The 19,328-nt window shown below is 39.4% G+C and overlaps 1 protein-coding gene across 3 annotated transcripts in view; it reads right to left on the bottom strand.

Moving 5' to 3' along the window:
* Positions 1 to 19,328, bottom strand: part of ccdc30 (coiled-coil domain containing 30) — a 112,032-nt gene that overhangs the window by 61,523 nt on the left and 31,181 nt on the right. For all 3 annotated transcript variants that reach the window (XM_073031810.1, XM_073031813.1, XM_073031811.1), the window contains 2 exons: positions 15,580 to 15,733; positions 9,516 to 9,631 (listed from right to left, as the gene is read on the bottom strand). In XM_073031810.1, the coding sequence (XP_072887911.1) occupies positions 9,516 to 9,631; positions 15,580 to 15,733 (270 nt within the window). The remainder of the gene's footprint in view (positions 1 to 9,515; positions 9,632 to 15,579; positions 15,734 to 19,328) is intronic.

The following is a 19,328-nucleotide window of genomic DNA, read 5'->3' as shown; positions in this document are numbered from 1 at the left end:
AAGGAAGGGGGAAGATGTCAGAATAAAAAGGTGGGAGTAGGGGAAAGTGATAGGTGAAGCCAAGTGGGGGAGAAGTAAAGGGCTGGAACAGGAGAAATCTGATAATAGAGGAGAGTGGACCAAAGGAGAAAGGAAAGGCACCGGGGGAGGTGATAGGCAGGTGAGAAGAGGTAAATGGCCAGAATGGGAAATAGAAGAAGAGGGGAGTGGATGGGATTTTTGTTTACTTTTTTTTACCACAAGGAGAAAACAATATTATGCAATAAGGTTTGTGGCCACCCAGACCGAATATAAGGTGTTACTTCCCCACCCTGAGGATGGCCTCATCTTGGCACAAGAGGTCTTCCAACCAGCCCTTTAATTCACTTGGTCTATTTCTGACACCTCTCTCCCCTTTTGTTGATCTCTCTGTCTCATCCCTGCAGATAAACTGTCGACCAACATTTTTTATAAACCTACCAATTCCTACAGCTATTTTAATTATATATAATTAAGATAACAAGTTTTTTCAAAAGTGTTGCTTCCTCAGAATTTTTTTTTTGTTTATAATAGACTGTTTGAAGACAAGCACAAATATAATTTCAGAATACTTGTATCACGTAGGAATTTGGAGAAACAACAGATTAACTTTTATTGAATATAATGTTTTTAATTGCATAATGGTGCTAATGCTTTGCAATTGTTCAACTAAGTTGAAAATATTTTGTTAATGATTTTCATTTGTACTCAGTGTCTGAGGCTTCTCACTTAAGTGTCCAACAATAATTCACCAGCACTGATGGATTCCAGTTGCCCTGGTATCTTTTCTCCATGCCTGCAATGTCCTGGTGAAACCTTTCACTATGCTCGTCACTAACAGCACCAAGATTTGCAGGGAAGAAGTCTAAATGGGAATGCAGAAAATGAATCTTTAGTGACATGTTGCATTTCATGGTTTTATATGCTTGAAGCATGCTTTCAACCAGCTGCATGTAGCTTGGTGCTCTGTAGATGCCGAGAAAAATTTCAACAACTTCCTTGAATGCCTTCCATGTGATTTTCTCTGGTCTCACTCAAAATTCTTCAAATTGCCTGTCATTGATGACCTGTTTGATTTGTGGACCAACAAAAATACTTTCCTTAATCTTGGCATCAGTTATTCTGGGAAATATCTGTCTCAAATATCAAAATACTTCATAGAAATTTTTGTGCCTGGTGATAGCAGATTCCATCCTTACAGTCCTGAACTCAATAATTATTACTAAAACCTGTCCTGCCATGGAGCAGCTGCACCATCTAAGCATGCCTGGACAAGATAGGAAACTTTCCAGCTTACATTGTAGGCAACATTTTAATTGACTTGAATTATGAATTGAAATAATAAACATGTTTATTAAAAAATGGTGTGTGATAGGGAAATTTCATGGTGATTTTCATGACCGGTAGCCCAAAATTCATTAAGATACACCTAAAGGTATTCAGGAACCAAAATCTTTGTTGTCCAGTGTATTACCTCTTCTCACCCAGCTCCTGTAAAAATGCTATACCCTTATCTTGTTTGCTTCGGCTCCCCCACATCTGTTCCCAGGATGAGGCTTTCCTTTCCAGGACATTAGAGATATACTCCTTCTTCAATGAGTGGGGTTTCCATTCTTCCATCATTGATACTGTCCTCACTTGCATCTCCTTCATTTTATGAAGATTTGTGTCATCCCATCTTCCTGCCACCTTAACAAGGACAGAGTTCCTGTCCTTACCTAGCACCCCTTGAGCCTCTGCGTCCAACACATCATTCTCTGAAACTTCCACCATCTCCAAAGGGATCCTACCACAAAACACATTTTACCTCCTCTCCCCCCACTCCACCTATACATTCTGCAGGGATCTGTGATTCCTTTGTTCGTTCTTCCCTCCTCACTACTCTACCTCCCAGCACTTATCCCTGCAGGCAGCCAAAGTGCTACATCTGCCCAAACAGTCCTTTCAAGTGAGGCAATGCTTAATTTGCGGATCTGCTGGGTTCATCTCTTGTGTCCGGTGCTCCCAATGCGAAGACCTCTACACTGGTGAGACCTGACGTAACTTGGAAACCCGTTTGTCAAGCGCCTCTGCTCCATCCGCCAAAAGTGGAACTTCCCGGTGGCCAAGCATTTAAACTCTGATTCCCATTCCCATTACATGTTGGTCCATTGTCTCCTCCTGTGCCAAGATGAGGCCACCCTCAGGGTGGAAGAGCAATACCTTATATTTCATTTGGCATCTTCTCACTCCTTTATCACTTATCCCTGATGCCCATCTTCCTTCCCTTTCTCCTCTAGTCCACCCTCCTCTGCTTTTGGATTTGTTCCTCTCCAGCCCTTTACCTTTCCTGTGCACCTGGCTTCACCTATCACCTTTCAGCTTCCACTCACACCATCTTTATATTCTGGAATCTTCACCCTTCCTTTCCATTCCTGAAGAAGGAGCTCAGTCCAAAGTGAAAATCATTTGTACATTTCCATGGATGCTGCCTGGCCTGCTGAGTCCCTCCAGCATTTTGTTTGTGTTGCTTAGATTTCCAAAATCTGCAGACCTTCCCATCTTAAATCTGTCTAAGGAATTTTCCTTAACTCAATGATAAAAATGATAGATTTTTCAGAGGCACCATCTTTATTCTCTCTAGCTTCACATTCTTTGCCACTTCTTTACCTCTTAGCTTCCTTTCTCAGCTCTTTATGCAGGCTACTTAGAATTTGTATTACATAGTGGAATAGAAAATGTTTGTTCTCTGACATTAAGGTATGAACATCCAATTTTTTGAAAAAAAGCAGAGCTTTTATGAGTGGCTGCATTATACCAGGAATGGAGGCCCCAATGCACAGGATTGAAAGGGGCTACAAAGGTTGTAGGTTCAGCCATCTCCATCACCAGCTGAAGCCTCCCATGTTAAAAAGCTGGCATCCATCAGTAAGGGCTATCACCACCCAGAACATGCCTTCTTCTCATTACTACCATCAGGGAGAAGATACAAGAGTCTGAAGACTCACACTCAAATGTTTTGGCAATAGCTTCTTCCCCTCTGTCATCAGATTTCTGAAATGGTCCATGAACACTACTTAGCTATTTCTCTTTTGCATTATTTAAATTTTTATGTAACTTGTAGTAATAACTTATGTCTTGCACTATACTGCTGTCAACAAACAACAAAATTCACAACATATGTCACGAAAGTAACCCTGATTCTGAAACCGAATGGCCAGGGCTGTAGTTTTTAGCGTGCAATGGTCACAGTTCAGAAATAATCCTATATGCATTTCAGCTTTCTAGTTAGTTTGCTCCTTGCAGAAAAGAAGAAGCGATTTTAAAGGCAGTGTATGGGATCATGCCATTGGAAGGAAGCAGTTAAGGGAGACCCTGGTATGATGTTCCCCATGACAATGGGGAACCTGCTCGGTTGCAACTACAATTGGATTTTTCTCTTTTCTTGAAGGTGATCAGGATTATGGTATGTCCTCCTCTTCCCAGATGTAAGTTATGAGGCTGTAAGTTAGACACTGATTTTTTTTTCTACTAAGTTTTAGAACAGATTCACTTTCTCTAAAGGCTTTGTTTCTCAAACCTTTTTCACTTATTTTTCTGGAGGTGGCAGCAAGTTTGGACTACATAGCGAGCAGTCCAATGGAGTCAAAGATGCCTGTGTCAAGGAGAGAGTTACGATTGAGAGTTCTTCAAAGTGCTCTTTTCAGGGGATAATAATTGCTGCTCTGCTTATATTAATTTATCTTCATTAGTTGGGTATGCCTCTGAACATATGAGCCAAGCGTCCACACATTACATGGTTATCAGTGATTTGGTGGACCTCCCACACACTTTCCATTCAGTATCTTTTATTTATAACATATGACTACTTTGAACCTTAGCATCAGATGATTTTGGAGCTCTTCTCCTACAGGTATGGTGGAATTTGCTGTCCTGGAACATCTTTTGTTTGAGGTTCCTCAGACCATAAGATCATAAGAAATAGGAGCAGAATTGGGACATTTGGCCATCAAGTCTGCTCCATCATTTTATCTTGGCTGATTTATTATCCCTCTCAACCCCATTCTCCTGCCTTCTCTCGGTAACCTTTGATGTCCTGACTAATCGAGAACCTGATCTACCTCCGCTTTCAATACACTCAATGACTTGGCCTCTGAGGCTGTCCGTGACAATGAATCCCACAGATTCACCACCTTCTGCGAAAGAAATTCCTCCCCATCTCTTCTCATTGCATGCCAGTCTTTTCTGAGGCTATGCCCTTTGGTCCTAGACTCACCCACTATAGGAAACATCTTCTTTACATTCACTCTATCCAGACCTTTCAAAATTCAATAGGTTTCAATGATTCCCCCCCCCCCATTCTTCTAAACTCCAGTGAGTACAGGTCCAGAGCCATCAAACACTCCTCAATATTTAACCCTTTCATACTTCTAATTATTCTCATAATCTCTATGAACTTTCTCCAATGTCAGCTCATTTTTATCTTAGATAAGGGTCCCAAAACTGTTCACAATACCTCAAGTGCAGTCTGACCAATGCCTTATAGAACCTCAGCATTACATCTTTGTTCTTATATTCTAGTCCTCTCAAAATGAATGTTAACATTACATTTGCCTTCTCTTACCACCCACTCAACCCATAAGCTGACCTTCAGGATCCTGCATGAGGACTCCCAGGTCCCTTTGTACCTCTGATTTTACCCTATACTTATCCCTTTTTACTTAAAGGCATAGACTATTTACTGTTTAGTAATAATCTATGTCTTTACTTCTTCTACCAAAGTACATGACCATACACTTCCCAACACTGTATTCTATTTGCCACTTGTTTGCTCATTCTCCCAATCTGCCCACGTCCTTCTGCAGACTCCCTGCCCTCTCAACACTATTTACTCCTCCACCTATCTTTGTATTAGCCACAAAATTGGCCACAAAGCCCATCAATGTCATTATCCAAATCATTGACATATAATGTGAAAAGGTCCCCTATGGAACACCTCTATTCACTGGCAGCAAATCAGAATAGGCCCTCTTTATTTATTCCTACCTTTTCCTTCCAGCCAATCAGCCAATCTTATATCCATTCCAGCATCTTTCCTGTTAAGCACCCTCCATGTGCAGCACATTGTCAATGGCTTCCTGAAAATTCAAGTGAACAACATCCACTGACTCTTCCTGCCTGTAACGTCCTCAAAAAATTGCAACAGATTTGTTAGGCAAGATACCCCCTTAAGGAAAGTTCAGCTATTTTATCCTGTGCCTCCAAGTACCCCAAAGCCTCATCCTTAATAATGGACTCCAACATCTTCTCAGTCACTGAAGACAAGCTAACAGGCCTATACCTCCCTTTCTTCTGTCTCCCTCTCTTCTTAAAGAGTGGAGTGACATTTGCAATTTTCCAGTCCTCTGGACCTATTCCAGAATCTAGTGATTCTTGAAAGATCATTACTAATGCCTCCACAATCTCTTTACCTACCTCTTTCAGAACTCTGAGATGTAGTCCACTTAGTCAGGTGACATATCAACCTTCAGACCTTTCAGCTTCCCAAACCCCTTCTCCCTAGTAATAGCAATTGCACCCATTTCTGCTCCCTGATACTCTCGAATTTCTGGCATATTGCTACAGTTTTCCACAATGAAGACTGATGCAAAATACTTATGTTCATCTGCCATTTCTTTGTCCCCATTTACCCCCCTCTATTTATATATCTGGAAAAATACATTTGGTCTCCTCTTTTATATTATTGGCTAGCAGCTTACCTTCCTATTTCATGTTTTCTCTCCTTATAGCTTTTTAATTGCCTTCTGTTGTTTTTTAAAAGCTTCCCAATCCTCTAAATTCATACAATTTTTTTCCTATATTGTATGCCCTCTCTTTTCCTTTTATGCTGTTCTTTGACTTCCCTTGTCAGCCATAGTTGCCTCATCCTCCCTTTAAAGTAGTTAATCATTTTTGGGATGTACTACCTACAGCATGAGCCTCAAAGCACTGGAGAGATACCACAAACATTGTTTCTGTAAAATTCTCTAAATCTATTGGCCGGATGGGTAGGCCAGATATCAGAGCTCTCTCATGGCAAGAAATTAATGGCAGAATGGAATCAAGGATGCTTTCAAGGCCTCTTTAACAAAAGTGTAATATTCTTATCAACTCACAATCCCTAGCCCAAGAGCATTCGGTGGCCACGATGCAATTGTGATGGCATTGATAACTCTAAACTATGTGTGGAAAGAACATGAAAACCCAACAAAAACATGAAAGGAACTCACCACCTTCCACCCATTCAACATACCAAATGACTCCTGCTCCACCTACAACAGAGTCCTCTGATCCCATACTGATCTCTTTAGACACCTCAGAACCCACTTACCTTGAGTGGAAGCAAGCCATCACAATCCTAAGGAAGGGACAAGATCATGAGTGGTTTAGATATTGGAGATAGAAGGAAACTGTTCTCGTTAGCGGTCAGTGAAAGTACCAGGGGAACAAGAATTTGGACAGAGGATGTGAAGAATGTATTCAGCAAGTAGTTATGATCTGGATGATTTTGTTGCTTGTAATGTTGGTTAAACCAGAATCAATTTTGAGCATTCAACCTGCATGCAATAATTCTGAATATTTCCAATTTCCTCAGGAAAAGCTTAATTTTACATTTCTCTAAAAGATCAATTCCAAAAGAACCACAAGTTTTCATCCCTTTTCATTAGCCAAACACTCCAGAGGCTGGGACAGGAACCCATCAAGAATCAGACAACTTCACAAAAAACAGAGTTAACATTTTAAAATGCAAACATGAAGGAATCTGCAGATGTTGGAACTTCAAGCAACACACACAAAATGCTGGTGGAACGTGGCAGGCCAGGCAGCGTCTATAGGAAGAATTATGGTCAACGTTTTGGGCTGAGACCCAAGACATTTTAAAAATCAGTTCTATTATATACAAGAACAACCCTAAGTTAAGAATCTGCCTTTTATGCTACCTCATTGGACAGGAGATAAGTCAATCACTTTATACCTTTACGCACCTTATATCAGCCAGCTCTGATCATTTTGAATGTTTCCGCTACAATCATGTCAAATTGGCAAATAAAACCACAAACATTCTACCAATTTGACTAGCATCACTTATGCAGCAAATATGTCTTTTATTTCCACTGAGACCACATCACAATGACATCACAGAGCACCTCCACTCACCAGGATGACACAACACAGAAGTTTTCAAGTTTTCTTTTGTAAGGGTTCATCTTTTAATTCTGAAGGACAATGTCACTATACAAAAAAAAGGTGCTATAATCATCTGAAAATAAATCATGAGCGTACGGCATTAGAAAAGTAGGGGCAGAAATCTCATCTTAGGGATTCCTTTGGAATGTATGATATTCCATTCTGACAGAATTTTTACTTATATTACATGTTTGATTTGGAAAAATATTGTATGTAGTGGAATTTATGAATTTCTAAAATTATCTGTTGATTTTTCAGTATCATGACGTTTATTACCCAAAGTACCTGTCAGTTTTATATGACAGAAGAATAGGCCATTTCCAAAGTGCCATTCATGTTTGCATGAAATTAGAGTTATGTGTCAGGCCAAAAACATAAGTTCGGAATACCTTCATTGTTAACAGATGTTATATACAAATATTTTTATTCCAGGGTTTATTTTAATTTCAATTAAATTCAAAAACAATTTTAAATTCAATTGTGATAGCTACATTCACAGTATTATATTACTAAACATGCTTCAGTGTGATCATAAGAATGCATTATGATATTTGCTAAAACACCAATACTACATGTAATGAGGGTTTCATTCCTCAATCATTGGGGTCTCCTAGGTTGATGACGCTAAACAAAAACAAACACTTCACATGCGAGTCTGTCAAGGTTACCTATTTTACTTATTACTCCTGGTTCAGCCTCCCCTACATCGATGAGACCTGGCACAGAACAGGAGACCGTTCTGTCGAGCACTTTTGCTTTGTCCCCTCTACTGCCACGATGAGGGCAAACTCAGGTTGGAGGAACAACACCTTATTTTCCATGGGGTAGCCTCCAACCTCACAGCATGAATATTGATTTCTCTCACAATAGAGAGGGGGTAATTTCCCCCTCCTCCCTCCTTCATTCTGGTTACCTTCCCAACCCTTCTCTTCTCACTTGTCCATCACCCTGCTCTGGTTCCCCACCTCTTTTCCATTCTTCCTTGCTCACTGTCCTCTTGTACCAGATTCCTCTTTTTCTGCCACCTTCTTACTTCATCACCCCATCCACCTTCCTCCTCACTTGATTTCAGCTATCATCTACCAGCTTGTAATCCTTCTCCTTTCCTTCCTCCGACCTTGTTATTCTGGTTTCTACACTGCCTCCCTTTCTTCCAGTCCTAATGAAAGGTGTCAGCCCAAAACATCAACTGTTTATTCCCCTCCATGCTGACATGGACATGCTGAGATTCTCCAGCATTTTGAATGTGTAACCCACCAAAATTAGTACATTTCTATAGTTTCTTTGTTATCAAAAATAAGCAATAGGAAAATATACAAATCAAATTATAGTTTTTATAAACACAAAAGATTCTGCAGATGCTGGAAATTCAAAGCAACACATAGAAAATGGTTTCCTTGTTTATGAAAAAAAATTATCTTTAGATAAAGGGTAGGTTTTCTTCTTCACTGATAGTGGAAGGAAATATTTTGTTTGATCTTAAAAGAATGCATCTAGTTATCATTTAAATAAAATCAGATGTGTTCTATAAGCAGCCAGTACCTTTTCTCACTGCCAAACTATGTGAACAAAAATCACCTGAATAGTCATTAATACATGATAATCCACATACCCTATTGCTGCCCTCTTCCATTTGTAAAATTCAATTCCCTTTCTCATTTGTAACCTTTCTTAACCTTCTAGTACTTCTCAAATTAAAAAGTACACTTTTCTTACCTACTTAGCATACTTACTGTGTTAAGAGTCTCAGCCAGAAACATTGACTGTTTACTCTTTTCCATAGATGCTACCTGGCCTGCTAACTTGCTCCAGCATTTTGTGAGTGTTGCTTTGGATTTCCAATATCTGCGGATGTTCTTGTGTTTATTTTATTTACTGGCCTGTTACTCTCTCAACTTATTCTCTTTCACACAATCTCAGAACTGAAATTCCTCCTATCCATCAGGTCTTCCTCCTTTAAATCATTAAAATTATTACCTATCATTAGTTTCTGATTTACTTTATCTTTTACACGTCTCAGTGTGGGTCTGAGATCTGGAATTTGTTTCTTAGCAATAAAAAGCTTTATTCAGATGTAGGATACTGACGTTCTTGAATGCATTTACAACAGTTTTCGACTTTTTCTGACAAACTTGATCTTAAGGATGGTGTACTGTTCAAAAAAAGCTAAAGAATATAATTCTATAAATTTGATTTTCTAGATCACAGCTCAGAATCTTGGATACATAAAATTTAAAATAATCATTTGTACTGAAAAAAAATGTTTGCCCACAATGGTGCAAGTAACTTACTGTTTCTAAGAGAGATTTCCGTTCAGTGTCCAACGATTGTACACGATGGCGTAATGTCTGAATTTCTTGATCCAGTCGAATGTTCTCTTCTTTCGCTTTGTCTAGTTCTATGAAATCTGTGAAAAAAACAAGGAGACTTGATTTTCTTTCAGACTGTGTCTTCCCTTCTTCAGACTCATTCACCTCCTCTGCAACTGGTCTTTTCTTTTCCTCAGGCACTTCCTTCACATCTACATCCACAGGTGGTTCCTCTCCGGTATTAGGTACTTGCTTTTCTTCTGTGGAGGTTGGTTTGTTTTTCCCAAATATTTGCTTCTTTTTTGCAGGTAATTGCTTCTCACTTATAGATGCTTGTTTATTTTTCCCTGACCCTTTCTGATCTGCACTGAATATTTTCGAATCCACACCATACTTATTCCAATCCACATCATCTTCAGACAATTTTTTATCTTTTATAGAAAACAGTGACTCAATTATAGTAGATTTCTTCCTTTTTCCAGACATTTTCTCAAATATTGCAACCAGGTCCTTTGGTGCCATAAAACAAATCCCCTTCTGTTATGTCTGAAACATCCAGCATTTAGCTTGGAGTTCCATATTGCTCCAAAATTTATACATCAGTGCATCAGAGAGGAAAGGATAACATTTTGGGGCAATCACTGGGACACAATTAGCTTTATATTTATCATTGGCCATGTAGCCATGAGACGTCAACAGGCAAACAGCTACAGATTAAGAAAAACTTTTAGTGTACAAATTAACACAGCCATCATGCAGCAGTGATGTCATGCTTTATGATGCAAAAGTGTTCTTTCTCCTTTTCCTGAAGACTGGTGACATTTCAGCTTGTGTCTTTTAAGTACTGGATAGCTGAGTTCAGCAAAGAGTAGCAATGTTTTGGCAGGTATGGGTTATGGCCGCTTCTCAAAAGAAGAGTTAATATATAAAGCCATGAACTAACAGATATCTATTACCACATAAAATAATACTGAAAGCACTGTTACCAGCCTGACTTGGGTATGGGCACAGAACTCCAAGTATTCAACGGACTTGTATGAACAAATATGAGGTAGGTCTCACATTTTAGGACTATGTCCAACTCAAAGTATGCTTCTTCTTACCTTCTCTCCTTAAAATAATGCGATTTGTTGGGTAATGTTGTTCCATACACCTTGGAGCTTCTACGTGTACAAATCTAATTAAATCTTGTTGAGTAAATGGGAGCTTTCCTTAATCTTGTTCAGGTCCAGTGACCATAGCTGCACATTTTCTAGTAAAAGGTCTTGAGAAACCTGGCCATTTCCCCCCCTCATTTTCTGACTGAAATAATCTGACACTAACTAGAAGTCAGCTAGTGCTCCATGGAGATCATGCTTTAATATAAGTGAAAACGCATTTACAGCATCCTTTTTGATCATTTATTTATTGAGCTCATTGCCATTTGCATTTTTACAGTGGAATTCATTGAACACGAAGAGCTAGACCCCATCAATTCTACTGACTCAGGAAGAATAAGATCAGAACATACAACAGCATTTTTAAAATTAGCTTGGCACACTGAAAACAAATCAATAAAAGAATTCTATTTACATAATAGACAAAGATTGAGGTTGATGGTTGTAAAATACTTTAATAACATGAATAATTGGAGTGCCTTGAATTTCTTGACACTGTTTTATGATGTAATGAATCTGTAGAATTCCACAAAATTCTTAGCACCACACCACTGGTATTGTATAGCTGCATCCATGACATCCACAACCAGTAGCTTGTGTATCAAAGTTTTACCAAAATCCACTGTTTTATGTACACTTCCCAACTAGAGACACTCAGCTACCATGGAACTAAATATCTTTCTTTCAAGACTATCAACTTAAAGCATAAAATTCCACTGAATATTTTTGCAGCATGTTAATTATTGATGCTAGTTTGTAATGCCATTCCCATAGTGAAGGCAGACAAGCAGGCGAAACTCAGTTTAAAGTAAACTTTTGTTTTGCGTACAGCAACTGTGGAGTGATATAGGAGGTTACCACTCTAATGCATTATAAATCAGATATCAATGTGACATTTTCTATCTGTAGCTTCCTGAATAATAAGTTAGCAAGATAGCAAAGAAAAGCCTGGAACATTGTGTATAGCAGAAGTTACAGGACCATACAAATTAACAAGTAAGGTGGACAAACTGAAGGTGTGGATGGCAACACAATGTTTCAGGGAATAGTTAAGAGTGGAGGTGGTGTTGCCCTTTTGATAAGGAAGGACATTACAGCAGTTCTTAGAGGAGATGTTTTAGAGGGACCGTCAAACAAGGCAATTTAGGTAAAACTTAGAAATAAGAAGGAGATTGTCACCTTGGTTGTGTTACATTAAAGATCGTGGGAACATGAGAAGCAGATTTGTTGAGAAATTGCACATAGTTGTGAGAATAATAGAGTAGTGCTAGTGGGAGATTGCAGTTTTCCTGGTAACAACTATGCCACCCAATAGATGGGCAGAATTTGTAAGGTGAGTCCAAGACAACTTCCTCATAAAATATATTGGAGGAACTTACACAAGAAGGAAGCAAAACTGGACTTCCTCTTAGGGAATGAGGTGAGCCAAGGAACAAGTGGCAGTTAGGAGGCACTTCAGTGACTATAATTTTATTAGTTAAAAATAGCTAAGGAAAAAGGTAGAACAGGTCCAAGGTTAAAGTCTTGATCTAGAGCAGGACTGACTTTGAGAGCATTAGGCATGATTTAGCTGGGATCAGCTGGGTGACTCCATTGGTCAAGAAGGGTAGTAAGGATAAGGAATTACAGCCCACGGAGTCAGGAAAGCTACTGGCAGGAATTCTGAGGGACAAGATCCACCATTATATTTGCTCATCAAGGCCTGTTCAGCATGGTTTTGTGCATGGGAGGGCATGTCTGATGAATCTTTTGGAATTTTTGAAAGAAGAAATTAAGGTGATAGATGAAGGTAGGGAAGTTCATGTTATCTGTTTGGACTTGAGTAAAGCCATTGACAAGGTCGCACGTGGCAAGCTGATATGGAATGTTAGAATGCATGGGATTCAAAACTGGCAGGATGGTAGGAAGTAGAGGGTGATGGGATAAGGTTGATTCCCCACTGGAGGACTATGACTAGTGGGATTCCCCAGGGGTCAGTGCAGAGAGCTCTTTTACTTATATAAATTATTTGGATACAAGTCTGTGTGCATGATTAGTAAGTTTGCTGATGGTATCATATTAGGAGGTCTTATCGATGGTGACGCAGGTTACAATGAATTGCAAAGACATTTTGAACATTCTGGCAGCTGAGCTGAGGAATGGCAAATGAATTTTAACTTAGGTAAGTGTGGGGTGATGCATTTTGGATAGATAAACCAGGATAAGACTCGTACAGTGAATGACAGGGCTTTGATGAGTGTTATGGAACAGAGACCTGAGAGTACAAGTACACAATTCACAGGGTAGTGAAGAAGGCGTTGGCATGCTGGCCTTCAGCAGTAGAGTATCAAGTTTAGAAGCAGGAGTATTGTGGTGTGGTCATTTATATCACTGATGAGGCTCTTGTATCTCCTCCCTGCTGGTAGTTATGAGAAGACGGCATGTCCTGGATGGTAAGGGTCCCTAATGATGATTGCTACCTTCTTGGGGCACCACCTTTTGAAAATGTCCTTGATGGTGAGGAGGCTAGTGTCCATGACAAATTTGGCTACAACTCTCTGCAGTTTTTTTTTCTTGCATTAGAGTCTCCATTCCAGGCAGAACCAGTCAGAATACTCTCCACTGGATATCTGCAGAAATTTACTAGAGCTTTTGGTGACATAACAAATCTTCTCTAATATTTAATGACATATAGCTGCTGGCATGCTTTTTTGTGATTACATTAATATGTGTCACTACTGACCGCTCAGCGAGGACTGTTGTGTGTTTTCCCGACTTCCCCTTCCTGAAGTCCACAATCAATCTCCTTAATGTTGAGTGCAAGGTTGTTGTTGTGACACCAGTCACCCAGTATACAAACGTATGTTAAAGATAACGTGGTTAATTGCCTCTCATTTATCAGCAAAATTACGGAAAGTGTTGCCAGCGGAGTTATCAAGCTGCACATAGTACTGATGACCTACTCACAGGTAGATGCCCAGCTGGATTTTCATCAAGACTATTCACTAAAGAGCTGAGTTCCAAAATGAGGCCAGATTGACTACTCTTGAAATAAAGGCATCACTTGTGGGAGTATGTGATCAAAAGGCCTGCTAAAACAGTAGTCAATGGACAGCAAGGGGCAAATATTCCAATGGCTGGTGTCATGTCACACACACAAAAAGGGAGCTGTTGCCACTGGAAGTAATTTATCTCAGCCCCAGGATGTCAAGGCAATGTCCTCTTCAGTAGTTGATCTTCTTTCATCCTAAGATCAGAAGGACTGTTCGCTTGTAATTGCCCATAGTTGAATTCTATCTGCAGTTCCTCAGAAAATGAAGAAGACTGAAAATGTATGTAACAAGACCCTCATAAATTTTAGGCAACTAAGTACCAGGCCATGACTAATTCTAATTAAAATGAGTTTAATTTTCTAACCTTGACATTCAATGGCATCACCATTGCCAAGTTCTCAACAATTTCATGGGGATCTCCATTAATTACTCAATTGAACCAGCTGCATAAATACAGTGGATCCAAGAACTGGTCAGATGCAGGGGATTGTGTAATGAATGGCTTTTCTCCTGATAGTCTGTAAGCTTTTCACCATCTTTAATCAGGAGCATAATGGAATACTTCATAAATGAAGCTAGATATGACATACAAAAGATTTCAGAGCCAAGTTGATGCTGTTCTCCCATGTACTTCCAGCAGAATGTCACTCCATTTCTACTCCATAGCCACCTGTCAACCACTCACACTTTTAGTACCTCCATGTGGTAAGGAGATGTTTGCCTGACAGAATCAGTTACATTGATATACTAACTCATTCAGCATGAGAATGCAGTCTGAATTCTAAAATTACTTCAGTTACCTGAACCGTGGGTAATTTCCAAACAGCTTACTACTGAACTAAAGGAAGCACGTTCTGAAAGGAATCTTTGGTTTTCAAACAGAGTCCCCAGATATGTATATCTGTACTGCTTGACTGTTTTTTGTTTGTTTGTTTAGCACACATTAGTTGTCCATTGCTACACTCCATTATTGTTCTGTACATGAGTCTGAAGCTGGAGTCCTGTCTTGCTGGGATAACTCATCACTCAGAGCTCATGAAAGTTTGAATCAAGTGCAGGATCCGAGACCCAACTGAATTCATTGGAAGTTCTAGGCCTACTGATTGGTGGTAGGGGAGGGGGACAAGGAATGTTACATCTTTCCATATCACTTTACCTGATAAATAATTAAACCCGTAAACACTGAAGTGATTTAATTAATGTTTTTATTTTAAAAATCAATTTTCAACAAGTTTAATAGCTTTTAAATGTCTCAAAACCAAAGCTATTTAAGAACCATTAAAATGCTTCACAAATTTGAATCAATGTTTTGCCCGCAGTTTTGATTTTGGTTAAACCAGTCTCAAATATTCAAGAGTGGGATCTCAGCAGTCCAACGTTAGAGGTAGATTTACTATCCCGATACGGCAGGTTGGCTTGACAACAAATGAGATCCTTCACATCTGGACCATATAAATATGGTTGTTTGAGGACTGTGAGTATACACTTCAAATAGTGAGCCAGTCCAAGTGTGCCCAAAGTTGCCAAACATAGAAAACTGTACCCATTGGTGTGATTACTGTGTGATCACTCTAGCATGACATTTCATTAGGAAAGCTTTGTATAGCAGCAATTTTTAGTTTACCTGATAATTTGACAATTTTCCCATGCGCTGTGGACGTTGATGGAGCAGAAAGATTTGAGGGCATAACACAAGAGATTCTGCCTGATCAATTGTTCTGTGTTGATGAATGATATTCACCTGAAATGTCGAGTGTTTATTCCCCTTCAAAGATACTGCCTAACTTGCTGAGATCCTCCGGCATTCTGTGTGTGATTTTGTGTGTGTGAGGTCAGTTTGTTTTAACCCACACTCACCAGTGCTGCAGTGTACTTTCTTCTCCGTGTCCAATTCATCCGTTAGTCGACGTATCTCCTCGTGTGCCATCTGTAACCGGCGTGCTGCTTCATCCAGGTCCTGTTCTGCTTGTTCCCGTAGTTTCCTCTCTTTATTTAAGTCAACTTCGTGGGTCTATGGTGTTAATCAATGCAAACAATCAAAAATGAACAGCTGAGATGCTCAGGAGTCACACAGACATATGGGAAGAGTGATCAACATAGACTGAAAAATAAGTAGAGGAAACTTGTAAAACCCCAGGAGTACCAAATCTCACTAGCTGTCTGGCAAAACTACTGACACTACTTTTTCAGGTTGATCTTCCTCCTTTAGAATCTCCTCAGTTATTATTTCTGAAAAATTTGTTGATTAGAACCTTTGTGCTAAAATAATGAGGATCTGTGTTGGGCAAATAGAATGCAATGACATTTTGGGCTAGGATTCAGATTCCACGTAAGGTACAGTAGCCGATTTCAGGTAAAGAACCATTCCAACTCAGGTCCTATTTCTGATTACAATCCAATGGTCCTCGCTGGAAAATGCAAGAACGTGAATGTTGACTAGAAGTGGCTTGGGAATCAGCTGGGATATCAAATTCCTGGTGAAATACGGAGGGCCATTGTGCAGACTTGCATGATTATTTGGATAAGTGGTTGAGATGACTGTGCCCAGAAAATGTTAGTGTCAGGAAGCCTCCACAAGGTGAAAGTAAAGGGTGAAGATGGAATGTAGAGAAAATGCCACGAACATTCTATGCCATGCATTGACAGAATTTATATTCACATAATGAGTTTCTAATTTCAATTATTCCATTATAAGGAGATATGCAGTTTATTAACATGCATGAAACATAATTTCCATTCAAGAAATTGTGGTAACACAACGCATTACCCGTTGTCAGTCCCTCTTCCTTTTTAGCATCTTCTCTATGAGCTCAATATAGCAGATAAATTGTAAATCTAACATTTGTAGAAAGAGTACATGCATTTTAATTCTAAAGTTCCATTTATTGCATTAATTATTGACTTTACAAGAACTATCACATTAGAATCAAGCTATTTGCACAGATTTAGTTGCTCAGTATAGATAGGCATTAAACTAACATTCTGGTCTGTTAGGGAATAAGGATAAGAAAAGGAATTATTAGGAAGAGGATAATTCCATACATGCAAATTCTGGTTATTGCAGAAGACATGCTAGGACCTGGTAAGTGTTGCAATAACGTCTGGCGTTCTAGCATATTCCGAGTCTCAGACAGAGCAAGGCAGTAGAAATCTACAGAATCCCATAAAACAACATTACGCATCAGAGCACATCTGTAATTTAATAAAATGGCTAGAAACTATAGTGTATCTTGGAGCTGAGAATAGGGTTTGTGTCCTAGGAAAATGAAATCAAAGAAACATGACTGCAGCATTCAATTGTTTCTTAAAATTTAGCCAATATCTTTGCTGGCCACTCATCCTGTTGCAGCTGATTTATCTGATGTATACTTTCAGAAGTCCATTGACAAGGTGCTATACATGAGGCTGCTACACAAGATAAGAGCCCATGGTTTTACAGGAAAGATACTAGCATTGAGAGAAGACTGACTGGCAGGAAGCAAGGTGGGAATAATGGGAGCCCTTTTTGGATGGCTGCCGGTGGTTAGTGGTGGTCTGCAGGAGTCAGTGTCGCGGCCGCTTCTTTTCACATTATATGTCAATGATTTAGATGACGGAATTGATGGCTTTGTAGCCAAGTGTGTGGCCGATACAAAGCTATGTAGGGGGGCAGGTAGTGCTGAGGAAGCAGGGAATCTGTAGAAGGACATAGACAGATTCAAGGAACGGGGAAAGAAGTTGCAGATGGAACTTCAGATGCAGATGCAGATGCAGTTTCAGCGACAGGTTACTATCGATGCAATGCTCCTCAGACAGGATGAAGAGGTCAATTCTCCCCAATGCCATTAGGCTTTACAATTCAACCGCCAGGACTTAAGAACTTTTTAAAAGCTATTATTAATGCTTTTTGAGATAGTGATTTAGATGCATATCATATTTTTTACTGAGTTAAGTATTGTATGTTATTAGTTTTGCTGCAACAAGTGTATGGGACATTGGAAAAAAGTTGAATTTCCCCATGGGGATGAATAAAATATCCATCTATCTATCTATCTATCTATCTATCTATCTAATGCAGTTTTGGGAAGTGGATGGTCATGCACTTTGGTAGAAGGACTAAAGGCATACACTATTTTCTAAAGAGGGAGAAAATTCAGAAAACAGAGGTGCAAAGGAAATTGGGAGTCATCGTGCAGGATTCCCTGAAGGTTACCTTGCAGGCTGAGTTGGTGGTAAGGAAGGCAAATGCAATGTTAGCATTCATTTTGAGAGAAGTAGGATATAAAGGCAAGGAAATAATGCTGAGACTATATAAGGCATTGGTCAAACCACACTTGGAGTACTCTGTGCAGTTTTGGGCCCCTTATCTAAGAAAAGTTGTGCTGGCATTGGAGAGGGTCCGGAGGAGGTTCACGAGAATGATTAGGAAATGAACGGGTTAATGTATGAGAAGCATGATTTTAGAAGAATGAGGAGGGATCTCACTGAAACCTGCTGAATATTGAAAGACCTAGATAGAGTGAATGTGGAGAAGATGTTTCCAACAATGAGGGAACTTTGAACTAGAGGGCCAGTCTTAGAATAGAAGGATGTCCTTTTAGAACAGAGCTAGGAAGAACTTTTTTTAGCCAGAGGGTAGTGGATCTGTGGAATTCCACAGACAGTTGTGGAAACCAAGTCATTGAGTATATTTAAAGCAAATGTTGATTGGTTTTTGATTAGTCAGGGTGTCAAAGGTTATGAGGAGAATGAGGTTGAGAGGGATAATAAATCAGGCATGACAGAATGGTGGAGTTGACCGAATGGCCTATTTCTGCTCCTATGTCTTAGGCCTTATGGCTTCTTTGCTTTAAAACTGATCAATGATATCATCTACTTTCCTTGCTTCAAAACTATTTTAATATGAAAATAGATCAAAATTACCAAAATGAGTTGGGCTATGGCAGGAAAATGGATGCAACAAACTTTAATTGACCAAGGCCTACAAGCAGCTACCAAATTACAAAGATTCTGTTGAATTTGAAAGTCTTTCTGTTTGAGTTCTGATTTAAGTTCTGTTGTCCAGAGCTACGACAGAAATTGGGTGCTTCATAGAACATAGAGAAGGGAAAGGTCTTTTTATCTCCATATCTGTGCTGACCATAACGCTAATATACACTAATCCCTCCTGCCTGCACAAGTTCCATGTCTCATTATCCTCTGCCTGTCAAAATGCCTCTTAAACATTGTTATGATACCTGCTTCTACCCCTTCCTCTAACACTGCATTTCAGGCACCTTATATTGTGGGGAAAAAAAACTTGCCTCGCTAATCTCCTTTAAACTTTCTCCCTCTCACCTTAGACCTATGGCCTCTAGTATTTGACATGTTCATGCTGAGAAAAAGACTTTGACTACCTACCTTATCTATGCCTCTCATAATTTTATATATTTCTATCAGGTTATCCGGGTATCTAAAGTTCTCCTTTCCACAGCAGCTCTTGAGCTACATACTCATCTGTACTATCTTCCTATTCCTCACCTCTTGATTAGATTCGGTATTTGTGGAAGGACGGGCGTGGAATGAAAGAAATTCAAAATGCAAAAATCTAGATGATGTAAATTTGAAATGTAAGTAGAAAACACTGT

This window comes from Hemitrygon akajei, chromosome 29 (assembly GCF_048418815.1).
Source record: "Hemitrygon akajei chromosome 29, sHemAka1.3, whole genome shotgun sequence".
Lineage (NCBI taxonomy): Eukaryota > Metazoa > Chordata > Chondrichthyes > Myliobatiformes > Dasyatidae > Hemitrygon > Hemitrygon akajei.
Note: the sequence above shows the minus strand (reverse complement) of the source record. Positions and strands in the feature narration are given on the sequence as shown.